The sequence below is a fragment of the Leptonychotes weddellii genome, chromosome 9 (genome assembly GCF_054177405.1).
Source record: "Leptonychotes weddellii isolate Sample4059 chromosome 9, ASM5417740v2, whole genome shotgun sequence".
NCBI classification, from domain to species: Eukaryota; Metazoa; Chordata; class Mammalia; order Carnivora; family Phocidae; genus Leptonychotes; species Leptonychotes weddellii.
This window is the reverse complement of record NC_138377.1, coordinates 73,982,867-74,005,511: the sequence shown is the minus strand read 5'-3', so window position 1 is coordinate 74,005,511 and position 22,645 is coordinate 73,982,867. Positions and strand designations below refer to the sequence as shown.

The 22,645-nt window shown below is 38.5% G+C and overlaps 1 protein-coding gene across 1 annotated transcript in view; it reads left to right on the top strand.

The window, feature by feature from the left end:
* The first annotated feature begins 1,862 nt into the window (after window positions 1–1,862).
* INO80 (INO80 complex ATPase subunit) overlaps window positions 1,863–22,645 on the top strand; it is a 101,020-nt gene continuing 80,237 nt past the window's right edge. The window contains 9 exon segments of the mRNA XM_081830962.1: window positions 1,863–2,047; window positions 2,495–2,664; window positions 2,757–2,824; window positions 4,575–4,745; window positions 9,432–9,552; window positions 10,623–10,837; window positions 18,704–18,757; window positions 19,778–19,981; window positions 21,810–22,005. Coding sequence (XP_081687088.1) covers window positions 1,905–2,047; window positions 2,495–2,664; window positions 2,757–2,824; window positions 4,575–4,745; window positions 9,432–9,552; window positions 10,623–10,837; window positions 18,704–18,757; window positions 19,778–19,981; window positions 21,810–22,005 — 1,342 coding nt within the window. The 5' untranslated portion in view covers window positions 1,863–1,904.

Genomic DNA, 22,645 nt, shown 5'->3' with positions numbered 1-22,645 from the left:
TGTCCAGCATAGTTTGTTGAAAAGACTGTCTTTTCTCCCATTGAATTGCCTTGGCACCTTCATTGAAAATTGACCATACGTGTAAGGGTTTTTTTCCTTTTATTTTTTAAATATTTTGTTTATTTTTGAAGATTTATTTGTTTTAGGGTGAGAGTGTGCAAGCACGAACTGGGGTGAGGTGGGGGCAGAGGGAGAGAGGGAAAGAGAGAATCTCAAGCAGACCGCGCTGAACACAGAGTCTGACGTGGGGCTTGACCTGATGACTTGAGATCATGACCTGAGCCGAAATCAGGTGTCAGATGTTTAACCAACTGAGCCACCCAGGAACCCCTGTTTTTTTGTTTTTTTTTTAAACCCCAACTGTTTATTTTCTTTCTTTTTTTAAAGGCAGCTCTGTGCCCAGTGTGGGACTTGAACTCAAGACCCTGAGATCAAGAGTTGCATGCTCTACCAACTGAGCCAGCCAGGCACACCTGTAAGGGTTTATTTCTGGATTTTCAGGTCTGTTCTCTTGGTCTGTGATTATCCTTATGCCACTATCACATTGACCTGATTACTGTGGCTTTATAATATGTTTTAAAATCAGGAAGTGGGGGCACCTGGATGGCTTAGTCGTTAAGTGTCTCCCTTTGGCTCAGGTCATGATCCCAGGGTCCTGAGAAGGAGCCCCACATTGGGCTCCCTGCTCAGTGGGAAGCCTGCTTCTCCCTCTCCCACTCCCCCTGCTTGTGTTCCCTCTCTCGCTGTGTCTCTCTCTATCAAATAAATAAATAAAATCTTTAAAAAAAATAAATAAAATCAGGAAGTGTAAGTTATTCAACCCTCTTCTATTTTTTTAAAAGATTTATTTATTTGAGAGAGAGAGCATGAGTGGGGGTCAAAGGGAGAGGGAGAAGCATGCTCCCCGCTGAGCAGGGAGCCTGGCTCGAGGCTTGATCCCAGGACCCTGGGATTATGACCTGAGCTGAAGGCAGATACTTAACCAACTGAGCCACCCTGGCACCCTGAACTTTTTTCATTTTCAAAATTATTTTGGCTATTTTGGTTTCTTTGCATTTCCATATAAATTTAAGAATTAGCTTGTCAGTTTCTGAAAAAGAAAAGAAGCCTTCTGGGGAGATTATGTTCACTCTGTAGATCTATTGGAGGAGAATTTTTTAACATGTCCTTAAGAAGAAAGATTATATAGGAAACTTTTAAAAACTATAATAAAAAGAGAAGACAACTTAAAGGTGTTATGATTTCCTTTAACACCATAAGGTAGCAAAGAAAATGCTCAGGCTATGTACCTTTGTTTCTCTTACTTATACTCTCTTTGCTCCAGTTTTCTAAATTTCTTATATCTTACACTTGAAAGAAGGTTTACAAGTGTGTAAAATACTCTGACAATAGCTCTCTTCCCTTGTAAGTGGAATATCTCATAAATATGTACAAATGTAAACACAAAATGAAGAAGGAAGCAGCTGTTTTGAAGGTGATGCTGACAACAAGTGTTCCTCTATGAGGTGTACAAAGGAGCTTGTGGTATAGATTTAGATAATTGTGAGTAATTGTTAATTGTAGGACAAAAGGTAAGTGGGTGTAAATTTTAAGGTACTCTTTCAAAAATATAATATGAATTTTTGTTGTGACATATGACAGTATTTCTGTATTTTGATGTTCTCCTCATTCTTTTAAACTTCTGCCTTTGCATTAGGAAAAAATGCCTAACAAGAACTTTATTGTGATCTTTCTATAGACTGCTGTCTTCTTGTCTTGTGTTCTAGAAGGTCTGATTTCTCTTCACATTGATAGCAAGGGGGCAAAATAAAGGGAGAATAAATAGTATTCTGTCTTTCACTGCTTAATCTCCATTCTGCAGCCGAGAAGTCGGAGACCCTTGTGCATGAAGACAGATTTGTTCTATGGCCTCGGAGTTGGGAGCCGGGGACGATGGCAGCTGCACTGAGCTGGCAAAGCCCCTCTATCTTCAATACTTGGAGAGGGCCCTCCGGTTGGACCATTTCTTGCGACAAACATCAGCCATCTTCAACAGGAATATTTCTAGGTATGCGATTACATATTCCCGATATAGTATTTTTTGGGTTTTTTTAAAAGATTTTTTATTTATTTATTTGACAGAGAGAGACATAGCGAGAGAGGGAACACAAGCGGGGGGAGTGGGAGAGGGAGAAGCAGGCTTCCCACTGAGCAGGGAGCCCGATGCGGGGCCCAATCCCAGGACCCTGGGATCATGACCTGAGCCGAAAGCAGACACTTAACAACTGAGCCACCCAGGCACCCCCCCAATATAATGTTTGACCACTTTCTGATTCCCATTGTCTTTGGTTTTAGGGTTAAGGTATTTTACAATTTTTGGTATATTTGGTAGTTTTTTCTTCCTTCTTTCAATAGAAGAGTCTATTTAAAGGATCAATTTCTTCTGTCTGCTGACCATAAATTAAAGTATTTTGCTGGGTCAGCTGTGATTATAGATTTATTTTTCAATTTATAGTGATGAGAGTGAAGATGGACTGGATGACAGTAATCCTTTATTGCCCCAGTCTGGGGATCCCTTAATACAAGTTAAGGAAGAACCTCCAAATTCATTGCTTGGAGAAACTTCTGGAGCAGGCAACTCTGGAATGTTAAACACATACTCGCTGAATGGAGTTCTACAGTCAGGTCAGTGTGGTGTGAGATCCCTCTTTGGACTATCAGTTCTCTTGGGGCAGTCTTCCTTTCATTTTTGTTGTTCTTTATGTTTCTTTACACAGAATCAAAATCTGACAAAGGGAATTTATATAACTTCTCTAAATTGAAGAAAAGCAGGAAGTGGCTAAAGGTAAGAGATAAGGCAAATGTTTATAATTCAAATAACCTACTAAAATTACAAATGGAAGGGAAAGTTATTGACTCATTCAGACACATTAGCAGAGATTTTTCTAGACATGAGTTTTATACTGTGGGTGTGATTTTTTTTTTTTTTTGAAGAGATTATAGAGGAAAATCTAGAGGCGTCAGTGAAATTCATTTTAGCAAACATTTTTGAGTATAAAGCACTGCGCAGAGCAAAGGAGTAAAAAAATAGATAAGATCCTTGCCCTCCCTGCCTCACATTATAATCAGGATTATTAATGTCATTTTCATTAGTACTTGAGTTGTTGGGAAGTTGAGTACGTCCTATCTGCCAGATACTACTGTAGACAGACAGGGTTCCTGCACTGTAGAGCTTACATTCAAATGGGGGGAGGCAGTGAGTAAGTCTGTAAACAAACAAAGAAACAAAAATGGCTTCTTTAAAGAGGTAACATTTCAGCTGATTTCTGAATGATCAGAACTATGGGAATGTTTAAGATAAGAGCATTTCAATCAGAAGGAACATAACTATAAAATTCCTGAGAAAGGAAGCAACTCAGTATGTTTGGAGGAAAAGAAGGCTAGTATTTCTGGAGTACAATGAAAGAGAGGATATGGTAGAAGATGAGGTTAGAGAGCCTGCTTGTGTAGGGCCTTGTACCCCATGTTAAAGAATTTGTATTTTACTCTGGTAAATTTCTGTGAGTGTTTATAGGCAATATAGAGTGTTTCTGTATTTTCTGTGAGTGTTTATAGGCAGGGAAATGGTAGACTCTTTACACTCTTACAAGATTACTGTCATTGGCCCAACTGAGTTAAGGGTAGCATTTCTTCTGTTGAAACTAATTATTTCTCTATTGCTTTCTTTTCTTGTGAAGAGCTCAAAGTAATATAAAGGCATTCTTTCATTATAATCATGAGGTCCTTTAAAAGGTTTGTGTATAAAAGGCTTTTAAGCTGTTGGCAATGCAGAAATCTTTGTTTAGCCATCACGTTCTTAAAAATTGAGATACAATTCACATGCCATAAAATCTACCCTTGTAAAGTGTGTATTGTAGTAAAGTTCTGTGCAGCCGTCACCACTAATTCTAGAACATTTTTATCACTCCAAAATCAAACTCTGTGATTATTAAGCAGTCACTTCCCGTCGCCCCTGGCAGCCACTAATCTATTTTCTTTCCCTACGGATTTGCCTATTCTGGACTTTTCATATAAATGGAATCATATAATATGTGGCCTTTTGTGCCTGGCTTCTTTCACTTAGCATAGTTTTCAAGGTTCATTCATGTTGTGGCATGTATCAGTACTCCATTCCTTTTTATGGCTAAATAATATTTCATTATCTGGATAATAACAAATCTAATGATTTTTTGGGTTGTTTCTCCTTTATTAGCTATCACGGCCGGCTCTGTATATTCCTTTATACCCTATAGGTTGTGGTTTTGTTTTTGTTTTTAGTTTTTTGCCTTGATATTTGACAGTTAAAATAGCCTACGTATAGTTCTAAGTACTTAGTGAAATCTAGCTTTGTTGCCTTTATAGCATTTCCGTATGTTAGTGCTCTTGAATTCATGCCACTAGGTTCAGTTGGTATCCTTTTCTTTTCCACATGAATTGGGAAACTGGAGTTACTGTCTTCCAGCTGTTTTTGTCATTGTGTTGGGAAAAGATGCTTGGGTTAGAGAAGGACTTGCTCCATAGCAACAGATTCCATTCCCATTTCCTCCTGTTTGCAGAGCATTCTGCTAAGTGATGAGTCCAGTGAGGCAGATTCTCAGAGTGAAGACAATGAAGAAGAAGAAGAAGAAGAGGAAGAACTCCACCTCAGCAGAGAAGAACTTCATAACATGTTGCGGCTGCACAAGTATAAGAAACTTCACCAGAATAAGTATAGCAAAGACAAGGAGGTAAGAGAGAGTTTCAGGGGAAATCTCAGACCTTTGTGTTGGGTATTTAATTTAGCCTGTTGTTAACATTCATTGAAGACATGTCATTTTACATTTATATTTAGGTGGTGGTGGTGGTGGTGGGTCTAATACAAGCTTTTTTTTAAGATTTTATTTATTTATTTGACAGAGAGAGAGACAGCGAGAGCAGGAACACAAGCAGAGGGAGTGGGAGAGGGAGAAGCAGGCTTCCCGCCGAGCAGGGAGCCCGATGCGGGGCTCGATCCCAGGACCCTGGGATCATGACCTGAGCCGAAGGCAGACGCTTAACGACTGAGCCACCCAGGCGCCCCTCTAGTACAAGCTTTATTGAAATATATTTCACATACCAATAATAGCCTTTTTAAATGTACAATTCAGTGGTTTTTCGTATATGCATAGAGATGTATAACTATCATCACTATATGATTCCAGAATGTTTCCTCTAAAAAGAAACCCCACTCCCCTTAGCTGTTGTCTTTCATTTTCTCTATTCCCCCTCAGCCCCAGGAAGCCACTTAGCACTATAAATGTGCCTGTTCTAGACATTTTATGCAAATAGGGCAACATGTGGTCCTTTATGTCCATCTTCTCACTTAGCATGTTTTCAAGGTTCATTCACGTTTTAGCATGTATCAGTACTTCATTTCTTTTTGTTACCAAATAATATGCCATTGTGTGGACATACTGCATTTTACTATCCATGTATCACTTAATGAGTTAATCGGATTGTTTCTACTTTTTGGCTTTTACAAATGATAGCTATGAATAGTGAGTTGTTTCCACTTTTGGCTGTTATGAATAATGCTGCCATGAAGATCTGTGTACAAGTTTTCAGTGTGGGCATTTGTTTCCATTTCTCTTTTGTATATACCTAGAAGAGGAATCACTGGGTCATATGAAAACTCTGTGCTTATCCTTTTTGAGGAACTATCAGGCTGTTTTCCAAAGTGGCTGTGCCATTTTGAATTCTAGGGGTTCCTTTTTTAATGCACTTGCTCTTTGGAAGTGTCCCTATCTTGAAAAAACTCCTTTTCTTTACATACTAACATTAGATTGATGATAGTTTTAAGTGACAACTATTTGAATACTGTTACCAAAGCCTTCTGATTTTTGTCAGAAGTGTGGTGCTTTGAACATGATGAGCAATAGCATATTTGAAGACCTAAAAACTTTCCAACAATTGGTTAACATCCAAAATTAGTTTGAAAGCTTTGAATAATATGCTAAAGGTTAGGGGTACCTGGCTGGCTCAGTCGGTTAAGCATCTGAGTTTTGATTTTGGCTCAGGTTATGATCTCAGGGTTATGAGATCAAGCCCTGGGTCAGGCTCTGCACTGGGCATGGAGCCTGCTTGATTCTGTCTCTCCCTCTCCCTCTGTCCACCCCCTCACCCCCAACCCCCGGTCGAGCTCTCTCTTTAGGAAAAAAAAATACCTATATAGTTACATAGATATGTATATATGGTGAAGTTTATAAACCTGCAGAAGTAATAATTGTAAGATATCTGACTGTTTTGACTTAGAGTTCCTTCTTAAAGTACAGTGCTAGGCATTTGGTGCTTGAAATATTTGGTCTTTTTTTTTTAGTGTAGTTGACAAAATATTAGTTTCACTTATGCAACATAAGTGATTTAACATCTCTATATATTATATTATGCTCACAAGTGTAGCTACCATCTGTCACCATACAACACTATTATAATATCATTGACTGTATTCCTTGTGCTAGACCTTTTATTCCCATGATTTATTCATTCCATAACTGGAAGCCTGTATCTCCCACTCTCTTTCTCCCTTTTTGCCCAACCCCCATCACCCTCCTCCCCTCTTGACAACCATCAGTTTGTTCTCTCTTCAGGTCTGATTTTGCTTTTTGTTTGTTTTTTAGATTCCACATATGAGTGAAATCATGTGGTATTTGTCTTTTTCAGTCTGACTTATATCACTGAGCATAATACCCTGTACATCCATCGATGTTGTCACAAATGGCAGGAGCTCATATACATGCATACATACGTGTGTGTGTGTGTGCATGCACACGTGCCACATTTTTATCCATTCACCAATCAGTGGACACTTAGGTTGCTTCTGTATCTTGGCTATTATAAATAATGCTATGGTAAACATGAGTGCATGTATCTCTCTCTCTCTTTTTTTTTAACATTTTATTTATTTGTCAGAGAAAGAGAGAAAGCACAAACAGAGGGAGCGGCAGGCAGAGAGAGAAGCAGGCTCCCTGCCGAGCAAGGAGCCGGATGCGGGTCTCGATCCCAGGACCCTGGGGTCATGACCTGAGCCAAAGGCAACCACCTAACTGACTGAGCCACCCAGGCGCCCCGCACGTATCTCTTTTGAATTAGTTTTTTTTTTTTTTTTAAAGATTCTATTTATTTATTTAAGACAGAGAATGAGAGAGAGCACATGAGAGGGGTTAGGGTCAGAGGGAGAAGCAGACTCCCTGCCGAGCAGGGAGCCCGATGCGGGACTCGATCCAGAGACTCCAGGATCATGATCTGAGCCAAAGGCAGTCGCTTAACCAACTGAGCCACCCAGGCGCCCTCTTTTGAATTAGTTTTTATATTTTCTTTGGGTAAATACCCAGTAGTGGAATTACTGGATATGATATTTCCACTTTTAATTTTTTGAGGAACCGCCATACTGTTTTCGAGAGTGGCTGTACCAATTTGCATTCCCACCAACAGTGCACGAGGATTCCTTTTTCTCTCCATCCTTACCAACCCCTGTTATTTCTTGTGTTTTTGATACTAACCATTCTGACAGGTGTAAGGTGATCTCTTGTTGTAGTTGATTTGCATTTTCCTGATGATTAGTGATGTTGGGCATCTTTTCATATGTCTGTTGGCCATCTGTATGTCTTCTTTGGGAAAATGTCTGTTTAGGTCCTTTGCCTATTTTTTAAATCATATTGTTTGTTTTTTTGGTGTTGAGTTGTACAAGTTCTTTACATATTTTGGATATTAACCCCTTATAGGATATATAATTTGCAAATATCTTCTCCCATTCAGTAGATTGCCTTCTTGTTTTGTTGATGATTTCTCTCACTGTGCAAAAGCTTTTTATTTTGAAGTAGTCCAATAGTTTATTTTTGCTTTTGTTTCCCTTGCTTTAGGAGACATCTAGAAAAATGTTGCTTTGGCTGATGGCAGAGAAATTACTGTCTCTGTTCTCTTCTAAGATTTTTATGGTTTTAGGTCTCAAATTTAGGTTTTTAATCCATTTTGAGTTTATTTTTGTTCGTGGTGGTAGAAAGTGGTCCAGTTTCATTCTTGTGCATGTGACTGTCCAGTTTTCCCAGCACCATTTATTGAGCAGACTGTCTATTCCCCATTTTATATTCTTGCCTCCTTTGACATAGATTAATTGGCTGTATAAGCATGGGTTTATTTCTGAATTCTCTATTCTGTGTTGTTGGAATTTTTTTTTTTTTTATGTCCTGTGCCCAACATGGGACTTGAACTTATGACACTGAAATCAAGAGTCATATGCTCTACCAACTGAGCCAGCCAGGCGCCTCTTATTTCTGGGTTCTCTGTTCTGTTCCACTGATCAATGTGTCTTTTTCTGTGCCAGCACTGTATACTGTTTTGATCACTACACCTTTGTAGTGTATCTTGAAATCTGGAATTGTGATACTTTCAGCTTTGTTTTTCTTTCTCAAGATTGCTTTGGCTGCTTGGGATCTTTTGTGGTTCCATACAAATTTTAGTGTTATTTCTTTCAGTTCTTTGAAAAATGCTGTTGATATTTTGGTAGGGATTGCAATGCTTGGCCTTTTTTAAATTGAAGTAAAACATATATATGGGAAAGTTAATAGATTTTAACTATATAGCTCAATGAATGCTCATTTAATTTTGACCATTGACAGGGGACCTCGTGATAGTTCTCCGTGTCACTTTTCTGTCCTAGTTTCAGTTCTTGGACTGGCTGCAATCTAGGAAAGAGATTCAACAGTGGACTGTTTAAGTTTATATTTATATTTATCCATTAGTAATAAGTGAAACAAAATTAATGTGAGCTTTGGGGGTCAATTTAAATGCAGTGTTTGAAAGAATCTCTCCCTGGACAGGAAAAAAAAAATCGATGGTTCATATGTTAGAATTCTGGCAATGTAGGCATTATCCATAATATTGTCAAACTCTATTAGTGGGAGATATAAAGAGTGAAAAGACTTGAAATATAGGAGAATTGGGATGGCTAGTGACTCTCTGAACCAGATAGAAGACCAAAACCCAGAATAACACATATCAAAACCTTACTAAATCTGAGGACCTATTGGTAATAGAAATATGGTTTATTACTTGTTGATGACTTCCAGGTGGAGCCCTTTCTGCAGTTAATTGCATCACTCGAATATGTGTCAGTTCCAAGCAAATAGTCTGGTGGAAATTCAGAAGCATGAAGTGTTTTTCTTTCTTAAGTTACTTTCAGCAACTTGCCATGTACATAGCTGATGAACTTGTTTTGTTTTGAAGTAAGGAAATAATTCAGTTTGAGGCACTAAATCTTTATTGGTCTTTTTGTGGGAAGAACAAATTTAGGAGCTCTGGTTTTTCTCTGGCTCAAGGTTTTGTAGTAAAGATGATTTGAAGGCAGGCTTAGAACCCAGACCAGCCCTTGTAAGCCTCCCTGTCTTTGCCTGCTTCAGCTGCAGCAGTACCAATACTACAGTGCAGGCCTGCTCTCCACATACGACCCTTTCTATGAGCAACAACGGCACCTACTTGGACCCAAAAAAAAGAAATTCAAGGAGGAAAAGAAACTTAAAGGTGAGCATACCGACCTGCCTTCCATATTTACTCATTCTTAGTTTCAGGGTTTTGCGTAGCCTATTGGTACATTTGGGCTTTGAACATAATCCATGTAGTAGAAACTTGCTTTATCTGAAAAACCCTAGTCTCCCCTATCTAGGTAATAAGTATTGTTAACCTTATTTCGTATTTGGTTAATGATCTTTTCTAGAATTATAAAGGCATAAGGACTATGGATTCCTAGTCAAAGGTTTAAGCTAATTAGTTTATTCCTTTTTTCTTCTACACACTCTTCCAAATGTTGATAATCTGGGAGAGGCAGAAGTCGGTTATGCACAGGGAAGTGTGAAGAGCAACCTGAAGTGGTGGGAATAAGTCATCATTGTTGCTGTATGTGGAACTTTTAAATAGATCACCTCTTGATAATCTTGTGTAGTGTTTGTTTGCATGTTTGCCAGGAAGTGTGTTTTCCTCCCTTACTGAGCTCTAAGCAGCTGGAAATCAGGAAGGAAGTAGGAAGGGAAAGTTTTAAGCTATCTGTACAAGGCAGATTTTATTCCCCTGAAGGTATGAACTCTACTCAGAAATTCTTTTCAGCCTTCTTCCCTTTCTCCCACATCCACTAGTTTATCTCTTCCACACTCGCACCCCCAAATTAGTTTTTTATTCCATGTATGATTTTCTCTTCACAGGTCGTAATGTCCTATCGGCGCATTTTTTTCTTTCTTTGTTATTTCTCTTTAATCACCTTAACATTGCCACCAAGTAGAAATGTTTCCTTCCTCATGGCCATTATTTGAGTTCATGGTACTTTGTACGTCTCCCTTCCTGTTGTTGGGTTCAACAGAAATTCAGTTTTTAGATCTTATTCTGTGTTTCTCTTTCATGTAAACATAAGGAGTATCCAAGATAGTGAGATCTTCCTCCTGGAATGTTCATAGGCCTGAATAGATGAAGAGATAAACATTGCCAGCCTTAGGTGGAATGAGGAAAGAACCTTGAATTGTCTTAAAGTGATGAGGTTGGTTGTGGCAATATTCTGTGGAAGGGCAGAAATGCAAGGTTCTCAGTGTCTGTTTCCTTTGCAGCCAAGTTGAAAAAAGTGAAGAAAAAAAGGCGAAGGGATGAAGAACTTTCCTCTGAAGAATCTCCTCGTTGCCACCACCATCAGACCAAAGTTTTTGCCAAGTTCTCTCATGATGCACCTCCTCCTGGCACCAAGAAGAAGCACTTATCCATTGAGCAACTTAATGCTCGTCGCAGGAAAGTATGGCTCAGCATTGTGAAAAAGGAACTACCAAAGGTATGTGAGTGCCTCCAGCATAGGAGATGGCAAGAATATTTTGTCTCCCTGCCCTCTAAAGAGGAGTTGTGAGACCTAGGTACCTTCACAGTGTTCAGAAAGAAAACTGATCTCTTGGAATTAAAAACGTGTTGATGAGTACTCTTGTCAATCAACTGTTTTTCTAGATTTTGATCAGAATTCACAAGACAGTTGTTGAATGATGTTCCTTGTCTAAAAAATGGAGGGAAACATCTTTGAGAAAGGAAAGCAGTTTTCTTACTTAGAGCAGTAGAGATCTGACAGCAAATTAATAGGTGATAATAGAGGAAATTAAAATGAAATTGTAGAGTTAATGTTTCTTGGAGAATCTATAAATATTTGGATGTTACTGAGTAATCACAGGCATTGGAAAAAAATGTGAATGATGCAAGGGAAAGATGTATAAGCATTCTTTTTGCTCTTTTAATTTGTTTGGTTTTGATAACATTTTATTTTGATATAATTTCAAATTTGAAAGTTTCAGGAATTGTGTGAGGAGTGTCCATATACCCTTTACTCAGTTACTCACCAGTTGTTTGCATTTTACTTACTTAATTGCCTTATAAATTGTATGCAATCCTAATAGAAAAATGAACAGGATATTTTCTGATTTTAGAAAAGTTGATACTAGGGGCTCCTGGGTGGCTCAGTCATTAAGCGTCTGCCTTTGGTTTAGGTCAGGATCCCAGGGTCCTGGGATCGAGCCCTGTATCAGGCTCCCTGCTCCGTGGGAAGCCTGCTTCTCCCTCTCCCACTCCCCCCTGCTTGTGTTCCCTCTCTTGCTGTGTCTCTGTCTGTCAAATAAATAAATAAAATCTTTAAAAAAAAAAGTTGATACTAACCTCAAGGAAAAAGTCAGTGTGTAAGAATTGCTGGAGAAACACTGAAAAAGCACCATCAAACATTAAAATACACTATAAATCTCTATAATTAAAACAATGTAGTACTGGCACACGAATAGGCAAATAGAACAGTAGAGTAGACTAATGCACTTTTTTAAAATTTATTTTTTATTTTTTTTAAAGATTTTATTTATTTATTTGACAGAGAGAGACACAGCGAGAGAGGGAAAACAAGCAGGGGGAGTGAGAGAGGGAGAAGCAGGCTCCCTGCAGTCCCAGGACCCTGGGATCATGACCCGAGCCGAAGGCAGAAGCTTAACGACTGAGCCACCCAGACGCCCCAAGACTAATGCACTTTTTAATAAGTCATGCTGGAACAACTAGGTAGCCTTTGGAAAAAGATAAAATTAGATGTTTCTCACACATATACTCTGAACGTATTAGGGTTCTCAGTGTAAAAAATGAAACCATACAAAGACTAGAAGAAAGCTATCACATTCCTATTTAACCTTTGCATAGGAAAAGTTTCTATGTGTGACCCAGAGGCAATGAAAGAAAACATTAGTAAATTTGACTAAATACAAATAAATTTTTTCATGACAAAAGATAACTGATGAAGTGGGAAAAATTATTTACATTGTATATCACAGTCAAAGGGCTATTATCTCTCATATATTAAAAACTCTTAAAAATTGAAGGATACTTTTGACACAGGACCAGAGCATGGGGACACAGTTTGATCTCAGGGTATCAGGCGCAGGAGACCTTCCTAAAGTAACTTTTGAGAGAGGGCTTTTAGTCATCACCAACCACCCTTGGAACTTCTGAGCCTGCAGCAGCAAATGCAGATTTAAAGGAAAGCACCAGAAGCATTCACAAAGGAAACAGTAATGTTCACTGAGAAACAATCGGCAGATTTGGAATTCTTGTTCAGGAAGAACCCATACCCTGCTCCCCATCGCAGTAAGTTTATTTAGCTCCTCTTTCAAAAAGAAATGGCCTCAAAACTGGAGATACCATCCCGCAGTACTGCAGGTTTGGTTCAAGAACCATAGAGCAAAACTCAAGAAAGCCAAACAACAGCAATTAGCTGGGATGGAAGTTAAGACCAGCTCTTCCAAGAGAAACACAGATGCACCTCCAGCATCCCCTGATGGTGCCTACCCTGCTTCCCTGCTTTATGCAGATCATCCGATACCTTCCTTCCAACTCAGCATATGCTCCAATTTTAAGGCTCTCCCAGACCATTCTGTTGGCTACAAAATAGCCCATTTTGGCTGCTGCCAAGATCCTAACATCTCCCTTTGTCCCACTATAGAATCTCAAATTCTTTTCACGAGCTTCACTGCCAATTCTTTTTGTTCTTCATCTCTCCGCAAAGAACTTAATGAGAGAAGCCAGACACAAAAGATCACACATTGTAATGATTTGCAATGATTCCCATACAAGAGGCAGATATGAGATCTACACAACATGGATGCATTTAAAAAACATGCTCTGTGGGGCACCTGGGTGGCTCAGTTGGTTAAGCGACTGCCTTCGGCTCAGGTCGTGATCCTGGAGTCCCTGGATCAAGTCCCGCATTGGGCTCCCTGCTCAGCGGGGAGTCTGCTTCTCCCTCTGACCCTCCCCCCTCTCATATGTTCTCTCTCAAGTAAATAAGTAAAAATCTTTAAAAAAAAAAAAACATGCTCTGTGAAAGAAAAAAGACACAGAAGTACCCGTGTTGTGGAATTGAGTAGAAAGAGTGCTAAATAAACTTACTGAGATGGAGATGTTTCATGTTGTAATTCGGATGGCAGTAACCTGCATGTGTAAATTCATCCAAAGACACAGAACTGTAATACTATATTACGTACACCACAAAAAACAATCATGTGACAGGATGAAGGTGTCAGCTAATGCCATCGCGGTAGTCATTCTGCAATATATAAATGTATCATATCAACACATTGTACACCTTACTCTTGCACAATGTTGTGTGACAGCTGTATCTCAGTAAAGCTGGAGAAAATTTTTAAATTGTATCTCAATAAATATATACAATGAGAAAAAGAATTGAGGGACAAAGGATCAGAAATTCAGTAGACAAATAAAATGACATGAATCGAAATTGACAAAGAAAGATATAAAAATGGCCCTCGGGGTGCCTGGGTGGCTCAGTCGGTTTAGTGGCTGCCTTCGGCTCTTGTCATGATCCCAAGGTTCTGGGATCGAGCCTCACATTGGGCTCCTTGCTCAGCAGGAAGCCTGCTTCTTCATCTCCCTCTGCCTGCCGCTCCCCTGTTTGTGCTCTCTCTCTCTCTGTGTCAAATAAATAAATGCAATCTTAAAAAAGAAAAAATGGCCCTCAAACATTAAAAGGTTCAAAGTCTCTCGTAATTGGAGTAATCTAAATTAAAATAATACCTAGATGCCATTTTATACTTATCACAGTGGCAAAAATTTTAAAATATGATAACACATTCTGTTGAGGCTGTGGAGAAACGGACATTTTCATACATTGCTGCTAGGAATGCAAATTTGAGAGAACTGTTCTGGAGGGCAAGTTGGCAATACCTAACAATCTCCACATGCACTTAACCTTTCAAACCAGCATTTCTGCTTCTAGAAATTATCCTGAGGCTATATCTCCAGCAATACAAAAATACATGTAAACAAAGTTACTCATTCCAGCATTATTGTTATTATTTTAAAGTTTATTTATTTATAACCTCTACACCCAACGTGGGGCTCAAATTCACAATCCCAAGATCAAGAGTAGCAAGCTCCACTGAGCCAGCCAGATGCCTCACAACATTATTTTTAATTGCAAAATAAAGTAAACAACTTAAGTGCCTATATGTGGGACTTGAACTCTGGTAGATCTACACAGTGGATTATTATGCTGTAGTTAAAAAGAAATAATGAAGATGACCTTTCTGAGATGATATGGAGTAATTTTCTAGGATGTACTGTTAAGTGAGAAAAGCAAACAAAAACAGGTATCTATAATATTTACCTTTCATATAAGCAAAACAGGAATACAAGAAAATACACAAATAAATCCTCATTCATGCAAAAGAAATTCAAGAAGGATAAACCAGAAATCAAAGTGTTGATTTCTTACAGGGGGCAGGTGGGGAAAATGTAGAAAGAGGGGAATGGACAGGTTAGCAGGGATGAGGGGGCAGTCTTCAAGTACATCTTTTTATATATAGGACTGCCTTTCAGAATCCTAGTAATGTGTCATATATTCCTCACATACCCCTATAATAAACCCATTAAAACCAACCAGGATGTGGGTGAAGAAGGAGGTTGAGGGGATATGTGGGCAAAGTGGAATAAAAACAGGGATAAATGCTTAACTGCATTAGAAAAGAGTAATATAATCAAGTTGCAGAGAGTGGGGAAAGAAAAGGACTCATTGAAGTAACTGAGGAAATCAGTATTTTGACTGCATGTCTTGTAAGGCTGAAGACCAAAAGAACTATACATAAATGATATGATTGACATAGTAAGTGTTTCTTACAAAGGAATGGGTTAGTAATTTTGGAACTACTTTAAATGCATACTAGAATTGAACAAATAAATAAATCTGTTGTAGTTGACAGCCAGTTTGTCACTGTTGGGAATGCTAAAGTGAAGCCCTTGAAATTTGATTGGAATCAGAGCTATCAGTATGAATTCATGTTTTTATACACACACACACACACACAGATAGATATGTACAGAAATATAGTTGTCTGTATATGCATAGGTTAGTATGCATATATACTTATTTTCTAGCTCTGTTTGCTGAGAGTGCCTAGAGACAGACCCGGTAACAATGAGGATATCTTGTGCCCAGGTCTTGATTTCTGAACACCTTTTATTCTTTAATAAAAGGAACCAGAGCTCCTTGGATAAGTAGTTTATTCCAGAACTTGGCAGGGAAAAAATACAAGATGAGCCTTAAACATCTTGGAGTGCCAGAAAGTAAGGAAGTGCTTGATGAAAGATGAGTGTGAGGGATTGTCAAAAGAACACAGGAGCAGCCTAAAGGAGCTCCTCATGGTCAAAGTTAGAATAATTGAGCACCAAAATTGATAATGATAATACTGGGGCGCCTGGGTGGCTCAGTTGGTTAAGCATCCTTTCTTGATTTCGGATTAGGTCTTGATGTCAGGGTTTTGAGTTCAAGTCCTGAATTGGCCCCCTGCTGGGCATGGAGCCTACTTTAAAAAAGGGGAAAAAAAAAAGATAATACTGAATTTTAACACATAGATTAAAAGAAATTCCTGAGTCCATACTGTTTTAAATAAATAAGCAAATAGTTAAGGTAGAAGGAACAGCTCTCCCTTGCAATAGAATTCCAGTTAATGAGTGCAGAAGGAAGGAAGGAAGTAGAGAACCATCATTACACAAATACCACAGTGATAATTGTTGCAGACTGGATCCATTCTGATGAAGACTGAAATTAGAGGATAAAGGTTAGAGGAGAAATAATTTGTCAGCATACGTATTAGCACAGAAAGAAAGATAGTAACTTTCGTGATGATAATTGGCAGAATCTACCTTACCCAAAAGATCTAAATAGTCACTAGTAATAAAATTTTGACATTGTGAACTTGATGTGATGCATAGAGAATAACACATCATTTCTGTGGTATTCTTGCCAGAATGCATAATGTCATTCCAATCATGAGAAAATACCAGAAAATCACAAATTTTGGGACATTCTACAGAGTAACTGATTGGTGCCTTTCAAAAGTGTTGAGGACATGAGAGAAAGATTGAAGAAATGTAACATACAGGAAGAGACTAAGGAGAAAAGCAACTAAATACAGGGGATCCTGTTACAGGATGCTGGAACAGGAAGAGAATTTTAGTGGAAAAAGTGTTGACATTCAAATAAGACTTGTAATTTAATTAATATTTTACCAGTGTTATTTTCCTTTCTTAGTAATTGTATTCTAGTTATATAAGATGCTAAAACTAGGGAAAGCAGCAGGAGGGATGTAAGGAAACTCTGTATGATTTTTTGCAACTTTTCTGTAAGTCTAAATTAGTTCAAAACACAAGAAGTTTTAAAATGATATGGCAAGAATAATGCAAGGAACTGCCATGTAACTTTTATTCATATTTAGCAATTGTTTGCTTCCTTTGCTTTTGTTATATAAATGCATACTTTTTTTCTTCCCCATTTTGAGGGTTAGTTTGACACTTTGTACTGAACTTCTTTGTAATAGTTCAATGTGTGTTTCTTAAGAAAAAGGACATTTTCTCATAGAACAACAGTGCAGTTGTAAAAATTATTATCTGGTCCACAGACCATATTCAGATTTCTCATCAGTTATCTCTATAATGTCCTTTATAGGGCTTTTTTTAAAAATTCAATCCAGGATCCAGTCTAGGACTCCGTGTTTCATTTAGTTGTCACATCTCTTTAATCTCTTTTAAATCTGACACAGTGTTCTTTCATGACATTTTTATTTTTTAATAGTATACCCTGATATTTTGTACACTGTTTCTGAATTTGAGTTCATGAGATTCTTAGATTTGGGTTACGCATTTCGGGCAGGATTACCAACGAAGTGATGTATCCTTCTTGGTATGACATATTAGGAGGCACATGACACATCCGTCCCAGTATGATGATATTAGCTTTGATCCCTTGGTGTGTTTGGTGCTTCTCTACTGTACAATGACTGTTTTTGTCCCCATGCCAATTAGTAAGTATTTTTGGAGGGAAAGTTTAGATAGGAACATTCTTGATGGGAGATGTTATGGGGAAACCCTCTTTGTACCTGGTGAAGAGGATTCAAAATGATGCCCTTGTGGGCACCTGGCTGGCTCATTGTGTAGAGCACATGACTCTTAATCTCAGGATTGTGCGTTCAAGCTTCACATTGGGTGTAGAGATTAAAAAATAAATAAAAATATTTTTTTTTAATGATGCACTTCTGATGATCAGGAATTCAATAGAAATATTTGAGGTCTTTTTTTTTTTTTAAGATTTTATTTATTTATTTGACAGAGAGAGACACAGCGAGAGAGGGAACACAAGCGGGGGAGTGGGAGAGGGAGAAGCAGGCTTCCCACCGAGCAGGGAGCCCTATGCGGGGCTCGATCCTAGGACCCTGGGATCATGACCCGAGACAAAGGCAGATGTCTAACGACTAAGCCACCCAGGCGCCCCAATATTTGAGATTCTTGTCTTTAAAGTGGCAATAGCTGCTTAAGCATTAGTACAAGGAAGTTTTTTTATAAAAGGTCTAAAAATTCCCATAAGCAGTCTGAGGTGGGAATTTTATAGAAATGGCGTTTGGGCTGTCTGTAACTTCACACCCACTGTTTCTTCAGATTTAGGGGGTTGAGTTCTTTAACAGTCAGAGAGTCACTCAGCTGTGCCTATGCTGTGTCTTCTCCCATGTCAAGTGGATCATTAGGGGAAATCAGGTTTCTTTATTGAGGTTTTTGTTTTAACTGAATTGGAAGACAAAATAAGCAGCTTGTGACTGGTTTGTTGGCTGCTGAATCATCTTGTGTTAGGTCTGCCTTGGAATTTTTTGTTTGAGAAGATGAAGCTTAAGTGTTGGCAGAAATTAATAGTAGCAGAAGGTTTGTCCTGGTTGGAGGACAGAATCACAGATTGGGAGGCTAGTTTACCTCTCCTAACAATTTCTGTGTGTGAGTGACTACTTTCTCAGCTTCTTTGCAGATTGGCTTTGGAAAGCAGTGTGTTTTAGCCAGGATGGTGTATGTTGGGTATGGTGTTATATTTTCCTAGTCCACTTCAAGCCTTAAATCTAGCTTAAATTCTTTCCAGAAGGGTGCAGAAGACTCTATTTAAGGCAGCCACAGGACTAGCTTATTCTTCTTAATACTGCTTTAGTAGCTTTGGGTGTGTTTCTGAGTTGGTGAGTTTCGATGACTTTATTTTTTTTAACCTTTGAGGAGTTGAATAAAAGACATTGTCAGTCTACATAATCTTATTTCAAAAGGACTCCTAAATGAAATAATTGTTTTTAAAATATTTTAGGCCAACAAGCAGAAAGCTTCAGCTCGTAACCTGTTTCTCACCAATAGCCGAAAGGTAAATTATAGTTTTGTATTTCCCATTTTATGTTATGCTGGAACATATTTACATTTGCTGCTCTTGTCTCTTGTGACCTGTTGATAATGAATCTAGTAATACCTAAGAGAATTTCTAGATGTTCTCCATTTATTTTATTTTATTTATTTTTTAAATTTTATTTTATTATGTTATGTTAGTCATCATACATTACATCATTAGTTTTTGATGTCGTGTTCCATGATTCGTGTTTGCGTGTAACACCCAGTGCTCCATTCAATACATGCCCTCCTTAATACCCATCACCGGGCTAACCCATCCCCCTCCCCCCAAAACCCTCAGTTTGTTTCTCAGAGTCCATAGTCTCTCATCACCATTTATTTTAAAAATAAAATCCTCTTCCTTACATTTCTGATATTTGAACCTTTTTGGATGAGACCATAGTGTGCTCTGATTCCTTAGGCAGATCATAGAAGCTTCCTGTGCTCAGTCTCTTTAAGAAATGATAATGTTAATATCAATACCTTCCTTTAGAGGAAAGTAGCACAACTTCTTTGAAAGCTGTGAGATCAGATGAGGTAATGTTTTTAGTTCTATTTCCCTGGGCTGGTCACTCATCTTTGGTTTCCTCATCTGTAAAATGAGGATGTTGGTACTCCCAACTTCATAGAGGTTTTGTGAAGAATAAGTTAGTTTAATATATGTTAGGCTTAGAGTGGAGCCTAGCATTAATGACTATCACCATTAATATGTGTGATAATACTTTGTAACTTCCCAGCACATCTCAGATCATTATGCGTTTTTTTCCCATCTTCTAAGGCAGTATGTGTATAGATTTCTCATTCCATGTATTACCTCAGGGTCTGGGTCTGGGTCACAGTACTGTGCATGGACATTAATCACGTTGGGGGAGAAAGAGATGTGGCCATAGGAAGACTGTGTGCACTGAACAGACTGAGGAATGCTGTGGTGTAGAGCTCAGGGAGAACTGGCCCTGGTGTTGGGTCTTCTCCTTTGTGAGCCTGTTGTTGTCATCTGCAGCTTGCCCACCAGTGCATGAAGGAGGTGCGTCGAGCTGCCTTGCAGGCCCAAAAGAACTGTAAGGAGACCTTGCCTCGTGCCCGCCGCCTCACCAAGGAGATGCTTCTGTACTGGAAGAAGTATGAGAAGGTGGAGAAGGAACATCGCAAGCGTGCAGAGAAGGAGGCCTTGGAGCAGCGGAAGTTGGATGAGGAAATGCGGGAGGTAAGACAGTAGTATAAAATTTTGAAACCCTGATTGCTGCAGCCATATCCGTAGGTTGGTGTGTACTGCACAAATAACAAATTAATCAATGAAATCATTGAAAAAGGGTTTTAGACATAAGTTTGAGGATAGTAACTTTAGTCCGATAAACCGATTCTGTTTTTATCCTTTCAGTTAGGCCCTCTCTCTGGCCTTCACCTCTCTTTTTCTATGCCAAGTTTTTCTGTTCTTTGTAGCCTTATTCCTCTGTATATTTCTGGAGGACTAAAAAAAGGAAAAAGAAGAGGGATGAACGAAAGAAAAAGAAAACCACTTACAGCTTATTTTGGCTTGGTTCCAGGTACTGGCTGCAGTTTCTTCCTTGTTGGAAGAGCAGGGCTGGCTGCCAAATTTAGGGCCAGATAGGAACAATAGACAACTAGTCCAGTTTTGAGACCCATTCCCCACCTGCTTCACTGGTTTAACTTTCAGCCAGTACTCTTCTAAGCTTGATGTCAGCTGCTGTAGGTGAATAGATTGTTCAGGGAAGCAAGAGGAGAGAGTGGGAGAACAAAATTATTGTGTTGCCATGGGCAAACCAGGTGGGATGTGTGGAAGGAAAGTTGAGGTCTGGAGGAAGGGAATCAGAGGATTGGTTAAGGTTTTCTTTCAGGTCTGGGTAATACTCTGTCAGAGCAGAGCTGTGGCTGTTTCTGAGCTCTTGATCTTCCGTCCTTTTTCATGCCTTTGAGGTTGAATATGGATTTTGCCCAGTTCTCTTAAGTCCCCTGGGTAATGTTTATCTTCACATGCAAGATAAACATATTAGTGTGTTAGGAAGCATCTGATGCTATCCGGAATACTTACTGAATTTAGAGGCATTTGAGAGTTGGTCACAGATCCTGAAGTTTTGCAAGCAGCCTGATTTATAGTCTAGGTTTGTTATTCATTCTCTCAATTTTGTTGATAGTTAACCAATGAGTTTCCTTCATGGTTATGTTTATTTTTCTCCGATCTTTTGAAATAAAACTATTTGTGATGAAACTTTATTGTTCTTTTAATTGACCTCATTCATTTGAACACGTAGTAGTTGACTTTTTTAAGGTTAAAGGAGATACTACTTTTTTGTTTTAATTTGGAAAGGTTTTCTTGATAATACATTAGCTTTGCTAACATAGTAAGCATAAACACCTGTATCCATTATGAAAAATAACTCCATTTTCTGTTAAACCGTGTTTCAGATTTTCTTCTCATTTGAATCTGGCTCAAGTACTGTAAAATCTTAAAGAGAGAGCATAGTTTTATGTAGCATACTTTAGGACTGGTCTCCTTTCTTGGCTAACTTCCTTGTTATGTTTTTATTTTTCATTTGGGGAGGTATTGGATCAAGGATAAATCAGCTGTACCTCATATGAGTTTTATTATAAAATAGTTAATGCAAAGCAGTGGCTAAGTATGTGTGTGTGTGTACTTGATCAGTATACAGATCAACTATACACTGTTTTTAGGAGCGTTTTCTTCCTTTGATTGGCTTCTCCTACATTGACTTTCAGAATAATTCATAGCTCCTAGTCACTTATTTTGACTTTCGGTGATGAAGAAGATCTTTTCACATGTTTACATAAGATATAAGTAAAGGCTATTCTGTGCTTTTAGTACCACTGACTTGGTTATAATAAAATTGTGCATTAGCAATTAACTACCTTTCTAAAGGTAAAGAATTTGTAAAAGAATTATATGCAAAGTATATATAGATTTGGTGAATTCTGTTGATCACCAAATCAACAGAATTGATGTGATGTGATTGATGATTTGACTGTTTAGTGAAAATAACTTTCTTCTCCTTTAGGCCAAGAGGCAACAGCGAAAACTGAACTTCTTAATCACCCAAACAGAGTTGTATGCCCATTTCATGAGTCGCAAACGAGACATGGGTCATGATGGAATTCAGGAAGAAATCCTAAGGAAACTGGAAGACAGTTCTACCCAAAGACAAATTGACATTGGTGGAGGGGTGGTAGTTAACATTACACAGGAGGATTATGGTGAGTCCTGAATCAAGACGTAGAGGAAGTGGGTACCCTCCATTTTTTTATATCTAAGGTTATACACGTGATTAGTTCTTGTAAGTTTTGTCTTGATCGGTAGGTAATGATTAGTAAAGGGGAATTTATTGCACTAGAGTAGGGAAAGTATGAATAAAACAAACATACAAAATAACTTTTATTAAAGAATTTGAAAAGGAAAGGGTGTGTTTATATGATCTTGTAAATTTGGGAATATTTTATATGTTTTGATTTGTTAGTAGAAATGGAGGATATTATATCAGAAGAATTCAGTGAACTGTCTTAGCAGAGAAAATCATCTGTCACATAACAAGATTCTTGGTGATGCAAGGCAGGCATGAGAAAGAGACTGTTCAGTTGTGGTATTTTTTTTTTTTTTTAAGAGATTTTATTTATTTGAGAGAGAGAGAGCATGGGTGGAGGAAGAGAGAGAAGGACAAGCAGACTCCCTGCTCAAGTCTCAGAGGACTCTGAGATCACGACCTGAGCCACCCAGGCGCCCCTCAGTTATGGCCTTTTTGTGACCATAAAGGGAGGGAGGAATTGGGGTGAAATTTGAGGGGAATTTCATAGAGAATAGTGATCAAGATCCCGTTGAGCTCAGAATAAAAAGAATGAG